This window comes from Triturus cristatus, chromosome 12 (genome assembly GCF_964204655.1).
Source record: "Triturus cristatus chromosome 12, aTriCri1.1, whole genome shotgun sequence".
NCBI classification, from domain to species: Eukaryota; Metazoa; Chordata; class Amphibia; order Caudata; family Salamandridae; genus Triturus; species Triturus cristatus.
The window spans coordinates 27,304,073-27,326,200 of record NC_140595.1 but is presented as its reverse complement, the minus strand read 5'-3'; the positions used below and the strand labels follow the sequence as shown (position 1 = coordinate 27,326,200).

Sequence of the window (22,128 nt, the reverse complement as noted above, 5' to 3'; positions counted from 1 at the left end):
TACCCTAACAGAAGGGACACCTGCTTCATTAGTACCAGGACATATTTGTAACCTCTACATCTGTTTATTTGGATATAATCCATTTGGAGCACTTCAAAAGGGTGGTCAGGTGGATGGAATCCACCTTGTTCCATCGGAATGCCTTTACCTGCATTGAATTGGCAACAGATCATACATGTTCTGACCTTTTGTTTCGCTGCTGCACGCAGGTGCTTGTTGAACCATATATTCTGTAAGCTATCTATCATTGCTTTCTCTCCTAAGTGTGTGGGACTATGTGCGGTATTTATAATCACTTGTACCATGGTATCAGGAAGAAACCATGTGGATTTGCCCTTATTCATCCAACCCTGATCAGTCAGTACCCCTCCTTGTTCCGACCATTTCTTTAATTCGTCTACAGTAGCATGTGTCTGTATGTCTTGTACATCCTTGGAAGGATCCCTAACTGTCATGGCTTTGGACACTTATTGAATCTGTAACTTTGTCATGTCTAGTGGGGTCTGAGCTGTCTGTTTAGCTGTTCGGTCTGCCAGATCATTGCCTTGGGAAATGGTATCTGTGGCTCTAGTATGTGCTTTACATTTTAGGATAGCTATGGCTGTTGGTAAATGTATTGCTTCCAGTAGGGCTTGAATATGGGGGCCATGCTGTATCTTGGCCCCATGAGAGGTCAAGAAACCTCTTTCTCGCCAGAGAATCGGTGTAAATGTTTACTCTCAGGTGCTTAGCTCTTATGCACGCTTGTGTCAGGGCGATGAGCTCTGCTGCTTGTGCTGACAATATGTCTATTCTTTTAGTCTCTATTATTACAGTATCAGTAGTCACTGCATATGCTGCCACTAATTCTCCCGCCCCTGTCCTCATGCATGAGCCGTCAACTTATAGTGTTAGGTCGGGGTCTGGGAGTGCAACGTCTGTCAAGTCTTGTCTTGGTTTAGTCACGGTATGTATTACTTCAACACAGTCGTGTGGTGAAACGCTTTCTGTACTGGAGGGCAAAAGGGTAGCAGGATTCAGTATGTTGCATCGTCTGATCTCTATGTGTGGTTGAAATAACGTTGGCTCATAGCCTGTCAGTCTAGCTACAGTCAGGTGTTGTGTTTGTGTCCGGTTCAAGAGAACCTCTACTGCGTGTGGTACTTGTACTGTCAGAGGGTGGCCCAGCACTATCAAGTCACTTTGTCTTATGGCTAAGGCCGTTGCTGCAACTGATTTTAGGCACGCAGGCAAAGCCTGTGCTACTGGGTCTAATGTACTAGAAAAATAAGCACAGGGCTCGTGTTTTCCTGCATGATCTTGTGTTAGGACAGATAGTGCTGTTCCATCCCGCTCTGTCACAAAAACATAAACGATTTGTTGTAATCAGGGTTTGCTAAAACTGGTGCTTGACATAAAGCTCTCTTTAATTCTTCAAATGCCACAGTGTGTTCTTGAGGACTTTTAGTCTTTTTGTGTCTTGGGCTGGGAAAAACCAGAAATCAATTGAATACGTTCCGGTGCCCACAACTAATTCCCCTGAAAGATCACAATAAAACATGAGAAAAAGGGGAAAGCACCATACCTATTTCCTCGACTTAATTTCTAAGGGGGCTAATTTCTAAGGGGCTTAATTTCTTAAGGGGCTAGCGGGAAGCGAACCTCCTCAGGGGCCAGCAGAAAGCCAATATTCTCCTCCTTCCCCCCCTTTTTGACAGGAGGAAATCTGAAACAGATTTCACTGCTGTCAAACACTATCAAACCCTGTGTCTTGTCAACACTATTAATCCCTGTGTGTAGCTACTGGGCGTAAGCAAAATTATAGGGGATACACAGCGTATTTGAAACGGCGAGAAATCCTTCAAATTAATGTACAAACCTCATTGTGTTAGCTCATAAGCTAGCCAAATGACATCTCATATGCAAATGTCCCTATTACATGAACCTACACCAACCTGAAGTCAATATTAATGCTAGTAGGCCCTAATAGGAATGCTAAATTACCTAAATATTCGGAAAACCAAGTTTAAGAACAGTTGTTAATGTTGATAATTAATAATTTATCTGCTAAAGAAATCAGTCATTTTGCAATAATTTCCACCTATACAATAAATAGCCTAATTTAAAAACGAGTCAACTTTTGGGGCCACCATACAAGAATGAGCTTACTAAAGCAAACTTTAAAAAGGAAATCCTGCCAGATATTTTCTCATTACCCTAAATACCGAGCCTCATTTGTCACTCTGTGGTGGCAGTCCTTATTTAAAACAGGCCTTTCAAGAGTTAAGATGCGAGTGCACAGATCATAATAGTTCCTTAATGTCCAATCTGGAAACATATGACCGAGGCTGCCTGTCTATAAGAGAAAGGCAGTCATGTGAAAAATATTTTAGTCTTGCATAATTTTTCCATTTATTTCATTCATCACCAACACCAATTAGACATACACTGATAACGTGTTGTCTGCTATTTTGACAGCATGATAAAGGTAATATCACGTCTGTGAAATTTAGTAATTGTGAACAAGTTCCAGCCAAGCGCTGTGCAAAGATCGCCGTCGTCACGACTATCTCTGTACTTGCACAGGAGAACTTGGTATTAAACGCTAAACAGACTGGTCAATACAACACAAAAACAAAACATATATAAAATACATATGCCAAGCCATCAGTATACCAAGCACAGAAAGCATAGACAATTGCACTAACATATATAAATGAGCAGCGATGCGCAATTACAGTACCTACAGCTCAGAGGCGAACATTCTGGCCTGCTTAATTTGTCAGGCTTATAATCAATAATTCATTTACCTGCCCTATACACCCCCATCTGAAATCACCGTGTCAAGTCTGACACACAGAATCAGCAATAATAATCAAAAACGAAGAACACACGAACCTGTTTGTTTTCTTTTATAAAAACAGAATCAGCAATAATAATCAAAAACGAAGAACACACGAACCTGTTTGTTTTCTTTTATAAAAATGAGCTATGCATCTTCGTCAACACAATGTACCCTAATGTCCCAGACGAAGACGCACCTCTCATCTCTCCTCACAGACTTTTAACCACTGGATCATTTATCCAATGCAACTGGTGGCAGCTTGTGGCCACAATTCAAAAATGTCTGAATTTGAAAATCGTTTTTATATAGGCACATAGCCCTTAAAATTCCAAGCAAGAGCAACATTTTACTTTCTGGCCAGATGCAATATAACATTTGCTAAAAAATAAAACAAATCTTCTCCATAGACATTTCCTCGGGGCACTCGTTTTGCACAGAATAGAACAAGGGAATCTTTCTCGACTTACATTTCTCAGCTGCCCTGTCTTATCAGAGAAGTTAAAAATAGCCCCTCAGCGCGGCCTGAGCCTGGGCTGCCAGCCAACTTTTTTTCGTTGTTCCGGCTGCAGGCATTACACAGATGCGATGTCAGAGAAGCTTTCTAAGCAGTGCCTCTGTTCTGCTCCTCTCACCGGCCCCCACCTACACTGGCTACAAGGTCAGAATCTGTCTCCGATTTCTGTATCACATACTGCTCTACACAGCCCCCACCTTCTCCTCACTCTGAAGCTGTCAAAGACAAAAAGACTACTCAATTCCATAAAAACTGCAATAATTCGCTCAATTGAAAAATTATTTTTACATACAATTTGCACTCAGGGGGTCATAATCTCACCGACTTGACCCAGCACATTGGCTCACTGGACCACCAAGAACACAAACCTGTATTCTTGAACAATTTGCAAATTCGAAATACCCACAATTCTTTTTTTTTTTTTTTTTTTTTTTCAAGCTAAACTTTTCAAAAATTACTCTTTCGTTATCATGTGGTAAATAAAAATTCCTTTACCGGGACTGAATTTGATACAGGAACATAGTAAAATAGCTCAATAAAATGAGAGGCAGAATCCGTGGTATTAGAGGTTCGGAATGGGCTTTATTCCATTAATTCGATTATAATCGGTTGCTCCCAATGTTCCGTCACCACGAAGGTTCAGGAAGTGAAGCACTTTGTACATTAGGGGTGTCATCAAATCACAGGTGTTGCTCCTTCTCTAGCTACACCCCTCTCAATTTCCTATTGACAACGTAGTCAAATGTTGGACCATGTAAACACCAGCTATGCGCTGTTCAATTGGTGGGTGGTTCAAGAACCTTCGGGCTACTATACCTACTCCAATTACTCCTGTAACATCTGTTCCTCGGCTTTTCCAGACTCCAGTCTACTCCTCTCTGCTTCGCGAAACACTTACTCTGACCTACTATGTGACTCCTTGCGCCAAAACTCAATGGCATCCTTCCAAGCTGGTCTACATTTTCTCTTTCATAAGAGTGTTTCGTTGTCCATCTACTTGTTCTGCTTTTACTCGGATACCTTCCTCAACTAACACATTTTCTCGAACTTTATTTGAATTCTCCTTACTCTTCTCTTCCTGTCTACGTGCTTTTTCCGTACGTCTATACGATTCTTTTCGCCATAATTCAATGGCATCTGTCTGTTACTGTCTGGCTATCTTTTTCCATAATTCTTCTTCCACTCTCATGATGCAATCTGCATCCCATGTCCCAACAGCGGGCCACCTCTGACTTTCTGGTAAATCCCTGGTGCAGTCCACCCATAAATCAAGAAATAATACGGCATCTAGGCCATGCTTATGATACATAAAGTACCCTGGAGTGTCCCTAGGTGGAATGGGAACAGCTTCTTCGAGTACCCCTTTTCTAGTTTTTGATCTGTCTTAATTTTGAAAATAGCGGCATTTTTAGACCTTATTACTTGAACACACTTAATACAATGAACACAATAATGAACAGTCATTGACACCACAATATGCAGAACGTATTTAAAACATTTAACATCTAACATTTAACATTTTAACAAACAACGAACAATAATGATGGCCATTAGGAAACTAGTTACTTGGCATACTTGACATACTAGATATACTGCTAAACAGTACAGATACACTGCTGAAACAGTGCAGACCGGATTTGTGTACCCAAACCCGTCTTGACCGGCACAACCTATGTGCACGTCAGAAACGCCTCCCCGGTAATGGTACTCACCGGGTAGCTCGGAACAGAAGGCCTCGGAACGGAACTTGAACTTGAACTGGACCGGACTACCGGACTGGACTCGACTTGAAACTTCGGACTCGACTTGAAACTTCGGGACTTGGGACTTCGGAATCTGGTGGGCCTCTGTATACCTCGGACACAGCTCTCTCGCAGGTGGGCTCTGGGTAGGACAATCTGCGTTCCTCACCGCCTCGTATGGATGCCTGGTCGCAGTCTGTCCCCTTCGTTGGCCTGAGGGAGTTGGCGGGAAGACCCGCGACGTGCGCGCTTGAAGTCCATCACGGCTATGGAAGGGGGCAAAACTGGACCTTCATCTCCGGCGTGTGGGGAAAGAGATTAAACTGTTCGGGCGCCATTATGTGGTAAATAAAATATCACGCTGTCATAATTTTTCAGATATCAATAAGATCATGCATAAAGCAAGAGGCTGAGTCTGTGGTATCAGGTTCATAAAGGGATTTATTCCAATAACTCGAGTCAAAGGGAGAATATTTCCATCACCAAAATTGGATCTGGACGGGGCTGAAAAGTATTCTCAATATTCTCAAAACATTATTCACAGAGTACAGTATATATACATTTCTCAATTGTACGTAAGCAAGAGAGCAAGAGAGAATGAGATAAGAGCATGTGGGCGTGTAAGTAGGCGTGAAGGTGGGCGTCCATGTGGGCGTCCACTTGATGATAATGGGTAATTTGTCATGTGTGGGTGGATACCTGGAGAATCCTGCAATGTCAGCAGAAATATTTGGCAGAGATGCGTGCGCAGTCGCATGACGTGTGATAGACGTGCAACTAGAGGGAGAAAGGGACTTGACATTTAGCTCTACATGTGGAGACAAAAGTCTGGGGTTATGTCAACCTAATCCCAAATCATATCTAATATCCTATGTTTAAAGAACTATGTTATCCACAAAAGAAGGACTCTCGGACAGAATCTATTCTATACTGCCTGTGCGTGCGTGTACAAGCGTCTAAGTGTCTACACTAAATGCCAGGGGGTAGGAATATTCCATGGTAACAGGGCTATGAATTACTTGCATGAGGACAGAGAAGCCGGGCCTTTTGCTTGGTAACTGGAAGAATGTTTACTTAAACTACTAGGCAGGAATGCATCGGCTGAGGGGGAAGCAGATAATTCGAAGGTGAAATACAGTTCTTGGCAGAGAATAGGCTGATGTCAGGCTTCGTGAGCCGCGCAGAGAATGAGACAAAGTTCATGGTCACAGATGCAGGCTCGGACTGGAGCTTTCAGAGGCAGAAGGCAAGAAGAGTTTGATGACAGAATCAGGGCCTACTTGCCTGGACTGTAAAATGGCATAAGTGAACCATATAAAGCCGGTGGCCTTTCATACTTAGGAATGGAATATCCGGCCTATTCATGGCGGATCTGACAGAGGACATGTTGACGGTGGACGCACATGTGTTTGCGTCTTCATAACTGGAACTGGAGGGAACATACATGTACTTGTAACATGCACATAGAACCGTTGGGGTCCAAGATAGGGGACATAACTGACCAGAAAAATCCATATTTCCACACTTTCTATCATGTTGCACTTGAATTTTCTTTAGCTTGACACACAATTAAGAAATTATTCTTTTTTTCATAATCTTTGCAGACTTGCCCGATGGCTGGACATTCACCTACATGGGGAAACGAAAATCTACTTAGAAAGCATAGCTTTGATTTCTTCACAGACGTCGACATACAAGCATTTTGCTTGCTTTTCAGAGCCAATGCAAATTAATTGTAGGCTGTTCCTGCTTCCATGTCAGCAATTTGTCAGGCTGCTCGTTCTTTTGCTCTCGCAGCCATCAGCATTTTCTCGAAACTGTAGATTTCTCTCCACATGTGCCTTCTAAACAAATTTGAAAGGCAGCCATCAATGACTGATGCGCATGGCTTCTTTGTTGGGTGAAATAACAGAATTTGCAATGTTTAATGAATGTATTTCTTCTTTGGCCATGTATGGGCTGGAGCAGGGATTTGACTCTAACATGTACCAGCCTCAGACTGCTTTGCATCGATTTGAGGCACACAAGGCATGCACAAGAAGTTTGCCGTACCATTGCCAACTCTCGGGGAAAGCAGTCCTGTTTACTTCGGGGCACATATTCCCCATGCGCCACCAGATTTAGAGCCTTCCCCAGCCCTGGAGCATGCAAATCAAATATGCCACACGGGAGATGCAGTCAAATACTTCATTGTTCCTCAGCATAAACTCACACATTGGGCATGCTCATAAAGAACATTAACGACACTAACACCTCCCTGCATATGACTTATTTCCTGTTCAGATTCTGCTCCAGGACAATAAGTGGTCCTAGTGCGTGTAACGTCAATATCCGGCAGGTGTCATTCAATCATCTGCCAATCTTAGGCAGGCCTTGGGGCGAGGGTGCAAGGACTGGCAGAGGGAGATTTACTTGCTGGAGCAGTAGCCTTCAGAGATTCCTCAGGACTCTAGGTGCCAGACTGGATCTGGAGACTTGCAGTGGCTGCTCATTGACAACAGGTAGTGCCAGGAAATAGCCCTTTGTTAGACCATCTTCTTCTTCTTGGAGTCACCGAAGCCAGGAAGCAGCTCATTATCAAGCCCAGGTCCTGCCAATGCAAGCTCAGAGCCTGGTGTTGGTCCAAGAGGCGTAGTCACATCTCCTCCTCCTGGCAAAAAAGCCAGTGCTATAATGGACTGCTCAACATGAAATGATGAAACCACCTTTGGCATCTATGAGAAGAATAAGGTGAACAGAAAAGGAACAGAAAGGGTCTGCAGAAATGACCAAAATATCATCTTCAGCGTCAGAAGCCTCAAAGCGCAACAGCAACTTTTTTATTTGTGAACCTATCAAAAAGGTCAGCACCAACGTAATGGTTTACTAGGCAATGATAAATTGAGAAGAGGGGCATAAACTGTGCGAACCCTTCAAAAAGCACACCAGTAATTTGAAGAAGGAAGGCTGCTTCGGTAAACAGAGAAAAGCCAACAAAGCTGAAAATTCACTTTTTACAGTGCTCGAGCAAAGGCTTGTTGGGCCTAAGAGGGCAAAACATCAGATAACAGTTCCTTAAACAGGTGAACTGTGGGACACTACGTTACAAAACGGGACCAGCAGCTAGAATAAAAACAGCTATTGTGAATGACAGCAAGGATTATGTCCGCCATCTTTAAAGGCATTTGGACTGGAGGAATCCACCTCTAAGCAAGAACATACAGGCACTAGAGATTCAGATAAACCACCTGTCCCTCCTTCTGTGACGCAAATTAAACACAATGGTATCAGAGCGCTTTACAGAGTTGCACAGCAACATTTACAGGAATACATAAAAGATAAATAAATGGTAAAATTATACAAAAGATGTTATAGTAGATGGACAAATTCATTTTGTGACCCTCCTGACATTTAAAGATAAACATTTTCTGTTACCCGTTTTATTTTGTATTCATGTGAAATGTTGTTTCTGTTTTTATTTGCTTTACGGTTATAAACGAAGCGAATAAAATGTATTTGATTAAACCACTCAAGACGCAAATTGAGATTTTTTATAATTTCACCTTTATTAAAACTGTGCTTTTCCATAAAATAAAGCAAGATTCTTCCGCTAGGGTGTATTTCAGAATTATTAATAATGTACAGCAAACACAAAATTCAAAGCAAGAACTTGAAATGAAAATTTGATTATTCACATCAATATATACACAGGACAGAAGGACAACTGATTTTCACCACTTGTAGTCTTCATGGAAGAGCTCCTGGAAAAAAGAAAAAAAAAGGTTAGTAACTTGTGGGACTAGAATTTACACATTTCACAGCACACCATTTTGTGGTATCTTAGGGTTCATTCAATGATCTCTGTATGAGCACAGACCGAACAGATGCCACTGTGATACCACTGTTATAACAACGTATGACTGAAACACATCAGAGATCCAAAGAGTGCTCTATGCTGGACTTGTTCCACTCAAATGACAGGATGACCGTATAACCATATTTCCCAATATCTCTAAGTGCCTAGGACCCTTCCCTTCCCACTACCATTCACTCCAATGTCTCTTGCTTCAGAAGGGGTTGGCTCCCACCAATGCTAGACCTCTTAAAACAGTTTCAGCAGTCTTTCTGGACTGCCTTCCTAAGCATCTATTAGAGATCTGATAATTTTTTTCTGCATGGGCACCACTTAAACATCACGCATGTTTAACTTTTCAGCAGGTATATCTTGGCAAGAGGGTGCAATTCAAGACCCTTCCCCTCGTTCCAAAGAGATATCATCCGCAGCCTCTTTTTGCCTTCCAAAAGAAGCATGATTTGCCTAACCCACTCTTCAGAAACCAAGCAGTTAAGCATTTACACTTCATCAACACTGTACGTGAATGCAGCTCGTTCCTTAGTGAAGCCTGTGAGTTTAGGAAAATGCTTCTCACAATCTTCAATAAAATGTATTTACACAACACCAAAAACCTGGTTGCCTCGGCAGGATCTGTTGTTCGGAGGCTTTTAGAATGGTTTTCTGGTGACCAAGAAGTAATTCAAACAGATTGGGCTCTAAATCACATGATCTGTTCACTGCTGTTTTCATTCATATGACCACCATGTCATAATTTAAGCCCTATCAAAATAACTCCAACTCAACCCTTTGAGAATAAGGTCAGCCATCAGTGAAGAAGTAGCACATCATCAAATTCAACTCTACTGGTGTTGTACAAAGGATAACAGCGTCTAGATTTCTGAACTTTAAATTCGTACACTGTATCAAAACTGCTGAGGTCCTAGATCACTTCACCCATGCAGCTCACAAATAAAAGACAGTGGCTAGTTGATACACAATACGGTTTTCAACTTAATGTTATACTTCACAGTGATCTTGATGCAAACCGCGACAATGCATTTGCTGAAAGCGTCTAAAAACGGAACCATGGTTTAGGCTAAACAGAAAGAATAATTATACCAGCATATTCAGTCACACGCTTGTATCCTGCAGAGCAGGAACACTTATTTGCTAGTGGACTATCTTACGGAGAAAAACTGGGCCTCTATATACAGAACTGTACATGCCTTGATGGAGAAGGAAGTAGGAATCTTGCCAGAGCGGCATGTTAACTTGCAGTGTCAAAGGAGTATATATGACATCAAAGCTCCTACAGCTGGTTAACCCTTCACAGTTCATGCCTTTAACTCCATTAACGCAGAGGATGCAACGTTTACACATCCTCTGAACTACCTCCTCAGTGCAGAGGAAGTGAACATCTCACCCTGTGCAGTTGAGGAGAAACCTCCAGTTTTTGCACCGGAGACATCACCCACTTGGTGTTTTATTGGGTGCTGGCATGGATGCACTTCTGCTTCAGCACCTGCACCTTTCCTGCCCACGATCAACAGCAGCAGGGGGATTTCTAGCTGTCCCTGCCAACCAAAACCCAGGATTGGGGAGCCTCCAATCCTGTTTTTTTGGCCTGTTTTTTCCTCACTGCAGTGATTCTGGGATACTCATCGAACTTCAAGCCTTCCTTGCTACATTAAACTCTAGCTGCATATCGAGCTCACTCAACAGACTTCTCGAAACAGAAAACGCCAGCAAAGCAACAAACAGCCACAACTAACTAATTTAAGTATCTAAAATGGCTGTTTTGTGGATGGGCGCACATCCCTTCCTAAACTGTACAATACTACAACCTTAACTCTGCCCCTTTATTTGTCAGTATTCTCTTTGTCCTTCCCATATTTACTATTAAAACATACACTTGCGTGTGTAGAGCCCTTGCAGAACAGACAAAGATGGGCGAGGCAGAGCTCACATATGTTTGTGAATATTGTTTTGTAATACAAATCCTAGCAAGACCAATGCAACCATCAGTCGTTCAAGGTGGGTAAACTAAGAAGCACAAAAAGGAGTAATAGTAACACCTGTTATGTACGGCGTTTACACGTGGCATAAATATAGTCAGGACCACTGGAAATATGTGGTAGGGAAGGACAAAATTGTGTGGCAGGGTTGACTAACTTATGCGGTAAAAGAGGGAAATTATGCGACAATGCAGTATCTGTTTTTTTATAGTATTACTTAATTACTTTGTAATTATTACACATGGTAATGCTGTCTAGGCAAAGATTTCCGCTCTTTAGTACAAGTTTAACAACCAAATACAGAAATAAGTAATTGAAAGCTGACCAATTAGCCTTTGAGAAAGGACTTCCACTGCGCACAAATATGGGCCACGTTTTTAGTAACCTTTGATCAATTTTAGCAGGAAACACAGTTTTTTTTGCTAAAATCTGCACAATATGCAGCAGATGATGGATTGCGTGGCAAATACTTCAAAATCACACATATGCTATAAAAAAGCAACGGCCCCGGAATCGCATAATTCCAGTGGCCCTGTATACAGTGCTGAAAAAGCAGCAAAAGTGTACTATTAGATATTATCACTGATCTGTACATAAATGATTACAATTGTATCATGAACATATGAAGCGGGCTCAGACTTCTCTCGCTGCCTGCTTTTTTTCCCTCATTTTGGTAATGGTGTATTTATCCCCTCTCCCCCCAACTTAAAAGTAGTTCCTCGGAAATCCATCTGTGAAGTAAATTCACAACTAGGTGAAGGCTTGTCAAGTGAAATGGCGATACTTTGCGAGGCTGTTAATTATGGGTCCCTGCATGTGCCACACAGCAGCGGCTGCTTCGTCATTAGTTAGCTGCGCCATAAAGCATTGTTGTGCAGAGCTTTGAGCACGTGCACCTAAGGAATAAGAGGGTGGGCAGGACCAGGTATTTTACTGGCGTTAACTGCTCACTGCGGTGGAAGAGGACGTCAGAGTTCCAGGGGAGCAAGGACAAGGAGGGGCGGGGGTGGAGGAGGAGAAAGAGGAGGGTTGGCTTTAGGGTTGACGAGCAGCTTTAACCAGAATGCAACCTGTCTAAACCCAAACAGGTGATCATGGGAAGTATTCTGAGGAGAGAGAATTAACACAGCGCAGGAACACAGAGAGGCAGGCCAGAGAGAGGTGCAGAAGGCACTGCAGCCCCTCGGAGGGGAGACAGGTGAACTCGGAGGCCCGCACAGAGGGAGACAGGCGGGAAGGGAGGGAGCGAGCTGAGGGGAGAGGGATAAAAGCATGAGGTGCGCGCGGCGGCCGCAAAAGTGAAAGTCCACATCTACAGCGTTAACCTTACGGGAGCGAGCAGCGGCGGGCAGGATAATTGGAAACAGATGGCGCCGCTGGTCGCTCCCGCAAGGTAAACGCCATACATGCACAAGTACCAATAGGAAACAGTGCAAAACATGCACAAGTTCCACCAAAAGCCTGGAGTGGTTCCAAGAGGTCACTCCAAAACAGCGCTTGCACGCTGCGTAGGAAAGACCTAAAAAAAGAATCCTGGTGATCAAAGTATTTCCTCATCTCAAACAAAACTGCTGCCGAAGAAAGAAAAAAAAAACTAGAAATACAGTGTAATGTATATATACTTTAAAAAAAAAGCATATCTGGAAGTAGTAAATAGAAAGGAAAGGAGCAGAGACTAAATTTCAACCTGAATGCTATTTTTATAAAGTATCTTTTTACCTCTTATTTCTACTGCAGATCAAAACAATTGGATTTTGTAATGTAACTATTTGAAGTTATGTTTAGAGAGTGAAGAAGATAACTGGCTGATTTCTGAAATTTCTTTTTGGGTAAATAGCACTATTAAATAGTGATATTGTTCTGCACAGCAAAAAAGGCATCAACTAAAATTCTTGATTTTAAAGAATTTATATAGCACACTCTAATTCAAAGGGCAATGGCACACTTCATATGCTAACAAGAAAATGCAACAGTAGTAATTAATAAAAATTAGAGTGCAGTAAAAAAAAATAATGAGGGGGGAGGGGAGAGTAAACCAGCCCTCAAAGCTAGACATGAACAAGTATGTTTTTATGAAACAAGGAGATGAAATACTCAAAGGGCCTAATTATTGTAATTTCGTCATACAGCATGGATTTAACATCTTGCTTTCTGATTATGGTTGAACGCCTTTGTTTACCACAACACCATTTGAAAAAATAACATGGCATAACCATATTGTTGAAGGACAAGTGGGAATTCATGACACACTTGAGGCTTACCTTCTGGTGAACCATTGCTTCTCAAACTCAACTATGGTAATAAATAGCATATGCATTGCTCTAGAAAATCACAGAACAGTCGCCCTGGCGTTTTTTAAAGCTAGGATGCCCATCAAGAAAAATACATGAAAGGAGTAAACTAAAGGTTTGAAGTTCCTTCCACTAGGACCAAAGAGCTACAGTTGGAGGAACAACTATTGACCAACATAAAAATGGCTGAAATTGGAAATAATATATGGCCACTGCAAACGATGAATCACAAAACCCTTTAGTTTCACACCAGGTGCTTAACATACCCAATGTGTGGTGATGAATGGCTTTCCTTTTAATCCTCACTTTTGAGCAGGATTTGATCGCCTGACAGTCACTATCAAGTTATCCATTCCGAAGGGTCGGGACCTGTGGAGTTAAGGTAATGGTTATAATTTTTCCATGCAGTTTTTAAGGTTTCTGCAAGTAAACCGCCCACAATGCAACATCATAATCAACAAGGAAGATGCATATTTACCAAGCTGCAAATATTTCTTCGTAAAGCCTACAAAGTACACCATGCTGGACACAGGTATTGCATTTGGTTTTACCCTTGGGAATTACATGTTAGAACACACGGCAGAAACAAAGGTACAGGAAAACGTCGTTCATAGACAAAGGGCTACAGTCCAATTATGCACTTTAATTTGATTAAGAATTAGTGTCGGGTTTTCATCAGTCAAATGGAAAATGTAACTTGCTTATAAAGGAAAACGAGATTTAAAATATTCTTATGGAGTGCCAAATGCCAGCCTACTTTTTAAAAGATTTAAGTTTTGGAATTTTTCATGAAGAAAAACATAAGAGCAATGTACTTACCAGTAACACTAATTTTGAAGGTTGGCAATCCTAGATCCAAATGCCGTGCATCATCTCTCTACCTAGTATTGTGCACGGAATGGCATCTTGTTTACTGGAATAAAAAATACTGACGATTCACGCTACTAATTTAAAAGGGTCTAGTGGCTACGTGGAATTAATGATTTCGCTATTGACATTGCCTACAAGTACTTTGCGAAAGTACCCAATTTAGCATAATTACATGTATATTGTTGATACCTTATATAGCGCAGACTTGGCAGTGGAACGCACACACAAAAACTAGCGATATGTGTCAGATTGCAGAGAAGCAGGTCGGTCAGGAGATGATCTTTAAGATAAATGTAATATCAGGACGAATGTACAGCCTTCACCCCCGGCCCTCCTCTTCCAACTGACAAGCTCTTTCCGCTCAACATTCCCTCACTGAGGATACCTCTACAGTCCACAATTAGAATGTAAGAACCCAACACATCCTTCCCCTTTCATTACATAAAATAATTTCTATAAAACACAAGAAAATACATAATGCAATGTAAAAATTTCAACAACAATAAATGATATCAATACATAAACACACACAGCAATATGCCTAATAGTAACCAAAACCCATATTATTGCAGAATAAAATCCTGAAATTTGTTTGGCTGATTCCTTCTCCTAGTAAACACTCTCCGCTCCATGCATCCCTTCCTTGCTCCATCACACTCCTCAACCTCACTTCTTCACCAATTCCTACTCCAACTGACATGTTTTTCCCTTTCAACATCATGGGATATGGCAACCTTATCCTTGTTCCACCACTTCCCATCTTCCAGTTTCACAACGCTCTTCTTCACCTTCACCACCTTCTTAGGTGCTGAGAACTTGGACTCACCTTTGGGCATAATCCTAGGAATCTTAATTCTCAAAGAATCTCCTGGAACCACTGTAGACGTCCTTTCATGCACACCAGCCGGTCCTGAGCCTGTACTCTTTTCCTACCAACATGATACATCTTGTGCTTGGATATGGCAAATTCCCCCATTCACTATCTTGTCATTTTAGATGCAGGAACTCTGCCTGTCAAGGACACAAAAGGTGACACCCCCGTGTCCGCATTAGGAGTGGTAGTAAGAGCCCACAATTACTTCAATTCTATCCTACAGTTCAACCCTTTGACTCACGCTAACTGTACATTATCCTTGATAATCCTGTTAAACCTCTCAATGAGACCATTACTCCTGGGAAAATAAAATGAAGTCTTGGTTATTCCCAAATGTCTCAAAAACTGAGAAAATTGCACAGATGTTTACTGACACCCACTGTCCGACAATATCTCACCAGGAATTCCTTCCTTAGCAAAAATGTACTCCAAAAGCTCAATGACTTTTCCACTATTGGGAGTTTTCACAAATCTAACTTCTGTCCAACTACTATAAAAATCCACTACACATATTCCTTACTTCAACACGCCACCAGACAAATCCATGGGACCGATGATATTGATAGCCAGTTTGCCCCAAGTCTTATTTGGCATTTCTATTGCCTCCACAGGACGAGGAATGGTGACTTGCGACTTGTCACTACTAGCACAATTAATACAATCTCTCACGTAGCGCTCCACACTACTGTCCAAACTAGGCTACCAAAAATTCTCACAAATCCTTCTCTTCATTGCTCGTATCCCTATATGCTCCTCATGAGCCAAAACTATAATCCTGTTTCTCATACCCTTAGGCACTACCAGAACAATCAACCAGAACAAAAGTCCATCCACTACAGACAACTCTTCAAAGACATACTGTACACTTCACTCTTCTTCCCATCCGATTTCCAACCTTGAAGGATACCAGCTCTTGCTTCCTTCAATTGCTTATCCAAATCCAAGATCTCAACATCCTTGTTCTGATCACACCCTGGAAGGTGAAAGAGGCAACCTGCCAACACGATCTTTGCTCCAGGTACATACTCCACACGCTAATCATATTCTTGAAGCCTATATTGCCATTTGGCAATTTTAGGAGCAGTACGTTCCATACCTTTGGTAGTAAAGAGCTGTACCAGGGGTTTGTAATCAACTTGCACAGAAAAACGTGTGCCCCATAAATACATTTTAAAATGAAGGATGCCCCACCAACACGTTAAAGTCTTACTCTCAATTACAGAATAAGATGATGCTGCTCCCCTCAAGCTCCTAGAGCCAAAAGCAACCACTTCATCTCTGTCATTTCTTCATTGCATGAGGACAGCACCTAACCCCTTCTGGTTGGCATCTGTCATGTATATGCTTTTGTCATGAGTATCAAATGATTTCAAGGGTCTGGCATGCATAGCTTCCTTTTTAATCAAGTCGAACTCTTGATTGCATTCAACACTCCATACAAACCTCACATTCTAGAGCAGATTCCTCATATTGTACATTTTATTCTGCACACTGGCCTATAAACCTCTTGTAAAATTCAATCAAACTCAAAAAGGATCGCAACAGATCCTTATTTTCTGGAGGTCGAAAATCATCACTTGCCTTAACTAAATTTAACTTGAGTTCCACTCCACTAGTTGATAATTTGTATCCCAAATAATCAATGATGTGAGCGTTGAACTTACACTTCTACGCACCAAGCGTCACCCCCACTTCCTTCAAAGATGGACAAAACCAGACGCACCCTACTTTCATGTTGATCCTTTCCAAACACTAGAACATAGTCCTGGAATGCGATAACGCCTTCTAGGCCCTTAAATAAACTTTCTGCCACTCTCTGAAATACAGCGAAGGCCGACGCCAACCCAAAAGGCATGCGCTTGAACTGAAATAGGCCCTCCGGTGTTATAAATAATGTCAGATGTATGGACTGAATGCAGAATAATTTATTGATATGACAAAGACATATCAAGAAAACTAAAAATGTTGCCTCCCTTCTAGGTGGACAGCACCTCTGAGATGTTGGGGAGGGGGTGCCGATCAACCCAAATTTGAACATGCAAATTGATCCATTAGCCTTGCGCTACAATAGGAGCCACCCAGTCTGAACAATCAATTGGTTCAATGACTCGTTGCTCAAATAGTTGATGTAATTCCTTTTTTAACTAGGTGCACAAGGCTAAAGGCGCCATTCTATCTTTATGAGCCACTGGTTGTGCAATATCCACTACTCTTATTTCATGCGTGAAACCCTTAAATATCCCCAACGTTTCTTGGAATACTTCAGGATACTCCCCTCACCAAACCTTTTTCTACCTTGCTGAAAAAACAGCTAAATATTCACTCCTTAGTACAACTTGGGCCGGTTTGTTAGGATCCAAAAATATCCCTAAACTCTTCTGATCATGCCAACCTAGTAAACATGCTACACATATACCACTCCGCTCGCGATACTGCTTTGGAACTTGAATTCCGCCTCAAATTCACCCACAATATTCATAGCCTTGCCTCCGTAACCAAAGGGGCACATTTTAGTATCCCTCAATTGAATTCCGTCAAAAACTCTTTTCCAAACCTTCTCACTTAACATTGTGAAAGTGAATCCAGAGTCCACCATAACCTTTACATCAACACCATTGCTGTTTAGGGTGCAGGAGCGTATTTTTAGCGTGTTCACAGGAACCTCCCTCACAATCTCCTTTTCTTTCCTTCATAAACACATTCTTGACCATTAATACCTCTTCCCCCGTCTCTCGTGGAAACACCATCCTCGCCCACCTTGCTTGCAGCCACAACATGAATTTTGCTTTGATGCATTCTGCCTGAGGATCTACAAACCCTGGCATACTGCCCCTTCCGCATGCCCTTAGCACACGGCCGCTCCTTGGCAGGGCACATACTAGCATTACCTAAATTAGATGTGCTACCACACCTATAGCACTAACTGCTCGAATAAAAACAAACTGTTGGACTTGTCAGATGCTTTACCCATCTCTTCCTTGACTTTCCCTTTCTTGTATTTACTCTCCACAGCCAAAACATTCTGAGGTTGAGACGTCGTATCTGATACAGTCATTTGAACCATAAACAAAATCCTATTTTCTTTCCTAGTTGTTATCTCAACTGCCTTTTCTAACATTAGATTGGGTTTAGACAACATGGCTTCTTGAACCTTTTTAATGTTAGTTTTCTCAACTCGTTGATCCTTGATCATTTCCTCCTTGAAATTTTTGTTTGGCACGAGACCGCCAAGATTCTCAGAGCTCCCACATAATTAGCGGCCAATACATCTGAAATTAAAACTCTTCTGTAAAACCTATGTCTTGTCATTATGACATTTATACGTGCTTTAAACCTTACATTTAGCGATTTAATAGCGGTTACATATTCATTAAGGCACCATGACCCTCAATTGTCAGGACCACCTCCGTGGGAATATGTTTTCTTCAGAACTTAAAACATGATGGCAAATTTCTTTTTAATAGGTGAATCAGTCACCTTTTAAGGCATCCAAATATGCCTCAAAGGCTTCATTCCACTGTTCCCAATCCAACTCTGGGGTTGCTGGTCTAGGGAGAAAAACCTGGGGGATGGGGAGATTCCAAGGAGTATACAGTAAGTAGCAGAGTGCGACGTGCTGCAGTACAGTGCAGATTGCTAAAAGAAGAGAAACCAGGTGTGCCTGTCAATTTGTGTACAGGCTCCCCCACGGATAGAAGACTGTCACAGAGTCAGCTTGAAATGTGCAAAGTAACTTTAGAGCATGGTGTGCCTGTCACAGTATGTGCAGGCTCCGTATGTACAGCTAGCAAGAAAACTGGTGCGGCCGCTGACTGCAAGCGTTGAACTTTGATGGCTAAAGAAAAAAAGGTTTTTAAGGCAAAGAGTGAAAACTACTCCAAAGATAGCTGTGGCACATACGTCTTTATATCTTCCGGCACACGAGCGGACAGAGGTTCATCAGACACATGGCAAATTGGAACTTCGAATTATAAATAAGCCCAGAAACGATGTGTGCACGCTGGTTAAGATCCTTGAATGCACGGCACGACCTCCAGCAACTCCCTCGTAGCGCAGGGAAGCAAATCCTTGGAAATTGACAAAATCAGAGTTGAGCATTACCTTAATATCGCACAGTCCGCTATATTTAAGACAAATGCGTCATGCAATACAGCCATGTCGATGGCACTCCAACAGCTCTCGTAGGCAGAAGTTGACCTGTGCTGGAAAAGTGACGGGTGGTAATAGTTCGTCCTGCTGAGACTCCAACTCGTTGCCACAACACAGAAGCAGGTCTGTCAACAGATGGTTTTTATTTAAGATAAATGTATTAGCAGGACTAATATAAATCCTTCGTCCCCCGCCGCTTCTCTTCCAACGGACAAGCTCTTCCCCTCAACGTTCCCTTGCCATGGATACCTATACATTCCACAACCAGAATGGAATAACCCAACACAGATGTGCAAGTTTACAGGATCAGCTACTGTTCCACTATGGGGGAAGAACCCATGTTCAAAAAGAGGTTTAGGGTGCCACGCTCACACTCAGTGGACAGTTCAGCATGCATGCCTCGTGTTTATACCAATAGGCATTGTGACATAAATCCACAGCAATTCAAGAGCAGCATTCTAGATGGAGGGCAGAAAATGCTGACAATACGGCTCGTCACTCCTTGGCCTCATGCAATCTCTTGTTCCACCATCACTACAACACTTTTGCACCGCTGGACACCAACATGTAAACATCTCTGCAGTAACCATATTGACAATTCAGCTCATGATTAATCCAGAATCACAACTGTAAAGTTTTTCAAAAAAGGAAGGTGCATCTCGGTGAAATACAATGATTAGTGATCCATCTGCTTGACGATCTGATCAATGCTTTGGAAACAAAAGGATGTGAGATAACGTTGTTTATTTGTATTTTTATGCTGTTGAAAATCTTTGAACTGTTGCATTTGCATTTTATAAAGCGAGGATGAACTTTAAAGAAACAAATGCAAATAAAATGCACACACTGTGGTAAATCCAGTTGTTAAAACCAGGAGCTGATCTCTTTAGTTATGTGCGGCTATGCAAAGAAGTCACCAGAAAAGAGAATGATGTCCGTATCACAGGAAACAACTTTTGCACGGTTCTAGACTACAGATACAAAGACAGTGTGGGGCTCCGAGACGCTTTTAAAGAGCAGTATATGTTTGGGCAATACAAAATGCCACCAAGGAAAACTATTCCTCCTAAATTAGGTTAGCAAAGATATCTGATCTTAGCTAATGGAGCAGCTGATGCTCAAGGACAGCCCATCTACCATTGCCTACCAATAAAAAAAACTGAAAAACCTACTTCTATTCCAAAGACGACTAGGTTGACTACCTGGAAATTATAGTGCCTGGGAAACCGCAGAGGTGTGGTATTAAGTGCTATAAAAAAAAAAAAACTCAGCCTCATGAAATTGACTGATAACATTTTTCAAAGTAACAAAAAAAGAGGAAGCATTGTTCCCAAAAACAGCTATTTAGGAGTCAAATGCACAAGACAGAAAGAAAGCATATAGGACAACACCACTAAGAGTTCAGGCGCTCTGAATTACATAAGCACTGTCCTGTCCAGAAGATTCATTTTGCTTTGCTTTCCGTGCTAGGGAGCGGTAAAATGTTGTTCAGGTAAATCAGCAGGAAAAAAACAGATATTGATCACTGCACCAGCCTCATAATTTCAGGACACTCCAAGATGGATGACTTTGGTAAGGCAGAACTAAGTCCAAAAGGCTTGGTAAGGTAGTAGACTAACACCGGTTGCTAGACATCACCACAAAGGAAATGTCTTCAGCTACATTTTCTTTTTTATTTATTTAATATATTTATACAGCTCACTGGGACTCAAAGACATATCGACACAAGTAGCACAACTTCATATATATAGAGTGGAGTAATAGTACAGGACAGACACTCTGGAAATAGAGGGAATGCTGCAATTAGCTGGCCGTTTTATCTAGAAGCCAGAGAGCCAATGTTGAAAATCAGTTAAGAAATTGTTAGAACAACCAGACATTTAGACCTTTCCGGATGTTAGAATGGGCTGAAGCTTTTCTGGTGTCCAGGAGAACAAGTTACTTACCTTCGGTAATGATGTATCTGTAAGAAACATTAGTTAGTTAGATTCCTCACCTTAGAATAACCCCAGGCGTCAGACTGGATCCGGAAGATTTTTCGTCAGCAATACCCCTTGCGCGTCGCTAGGCGTCGTCTGCGGCTCCGCGTCCGTCGTCAGCGTCGTGCGCCGGGATGACGTCGTCGGAGTACTTAGACGCCGCCCTCGCGCGCTGACGTCAGTTCTTGTACATAGCCTTCCGCGCCAGGAACGCAGAGCCATGCAAAGACCGACACTGGTGCCAAAAATAAAATCTAGGGGCCTGAAAGGACAACCTTAACCCTAGAAGTCAGTTCGCAGAACGGGGAGGATGGGTGGGTCGGTGAGGAATCTAACTAACTAATGTTTCTTACAGATACATCGTTACCGAAGGTAAGTAACTTGTTCATCTGAAAGAAACACGTTAGTTAGATTCCTCACCTTAGAATAGATACCCAAGCAATACCATCCCCGGTGGTGGGTCTGCGAACCAAGATCACACCAGAAAGTCCTGGAGGACAGAACGGCCAAAGAAGCCATCCCTCCGGACTTGGCTGTCAAGGCAATAATGCCTGGCAAACGTGTGTAGCGAAGCCCACGTCGCCGCCTGACAGATGTCCTGCAAAGGGACTCCCCGTCCCAAGGCAGTAGTAGCCGCCGTGGCCCGAGTAGAATGGGCGCGCAGCCCAACAGGAGGGTCCTTTTTAGCCAAGGAATAGCAAATCTTTATACACAAAACGACCCACCGAGAGATGGTCCGTTTGTGCACAGCTTTCCCCTTCTTAGCGCCCACGTACCCAACAAAAAGCTGGTCGTCCACCCGGAACTGTTTTGTGCGATCCAGATAAAAGGAGAGCGCACGTTTTGGGTCCAGACGGTGGAGCCTCTCTTCCTCTTTGGAAGGATGCGGAGGCGGAAAGAAGGTGGGCAAGGTGACAGACTGCCCAAGGTGAAATGGAGTCACCACTTTAGGAAGAAAGGAGGGACGAGGCCGAAGGACAACCTTGTCCGGATGAACAGATAGAAAAGGAGGCTTTGAAGATAAAGCCTGGAGCTCACTCACCCGTCTAGCCGAGG

The 22,128-nt window shown here is 42.4% G+C and overlaps 1 protein-coding gene across 1 annotated transcript in view; it reads right to left on the bottom strand.

The window, feature by feature from the left end:
* Window positions 1-8,600: 8,600 nt before the first annotated feature.
* LOC146772277 (uncharacterized) overlaps window positions 8,601-22,128 on the bottom strand; it is a 136,355-nt gene continuing 122,827 nt past the window's right edge. Inside the window, exons 10-11 of the mRNA XM_085639887.1 lie at window positions 13,467-13,569; window positions 8,601-8,820 (exon numbers count right to left, since the gene is read on the bottom strand). Of these exons, the coding sequence (XP_085496013.1) occupies window positions 13,503-13,569 (67 nt within the window). The 3' untranslated portion in view covers window positions 8,601-8,820; window positions 13,467-13,502. The remainder of the gene's footprint in view (window positions 8,821-13,466; window positions 13,570-22,128) is intronic.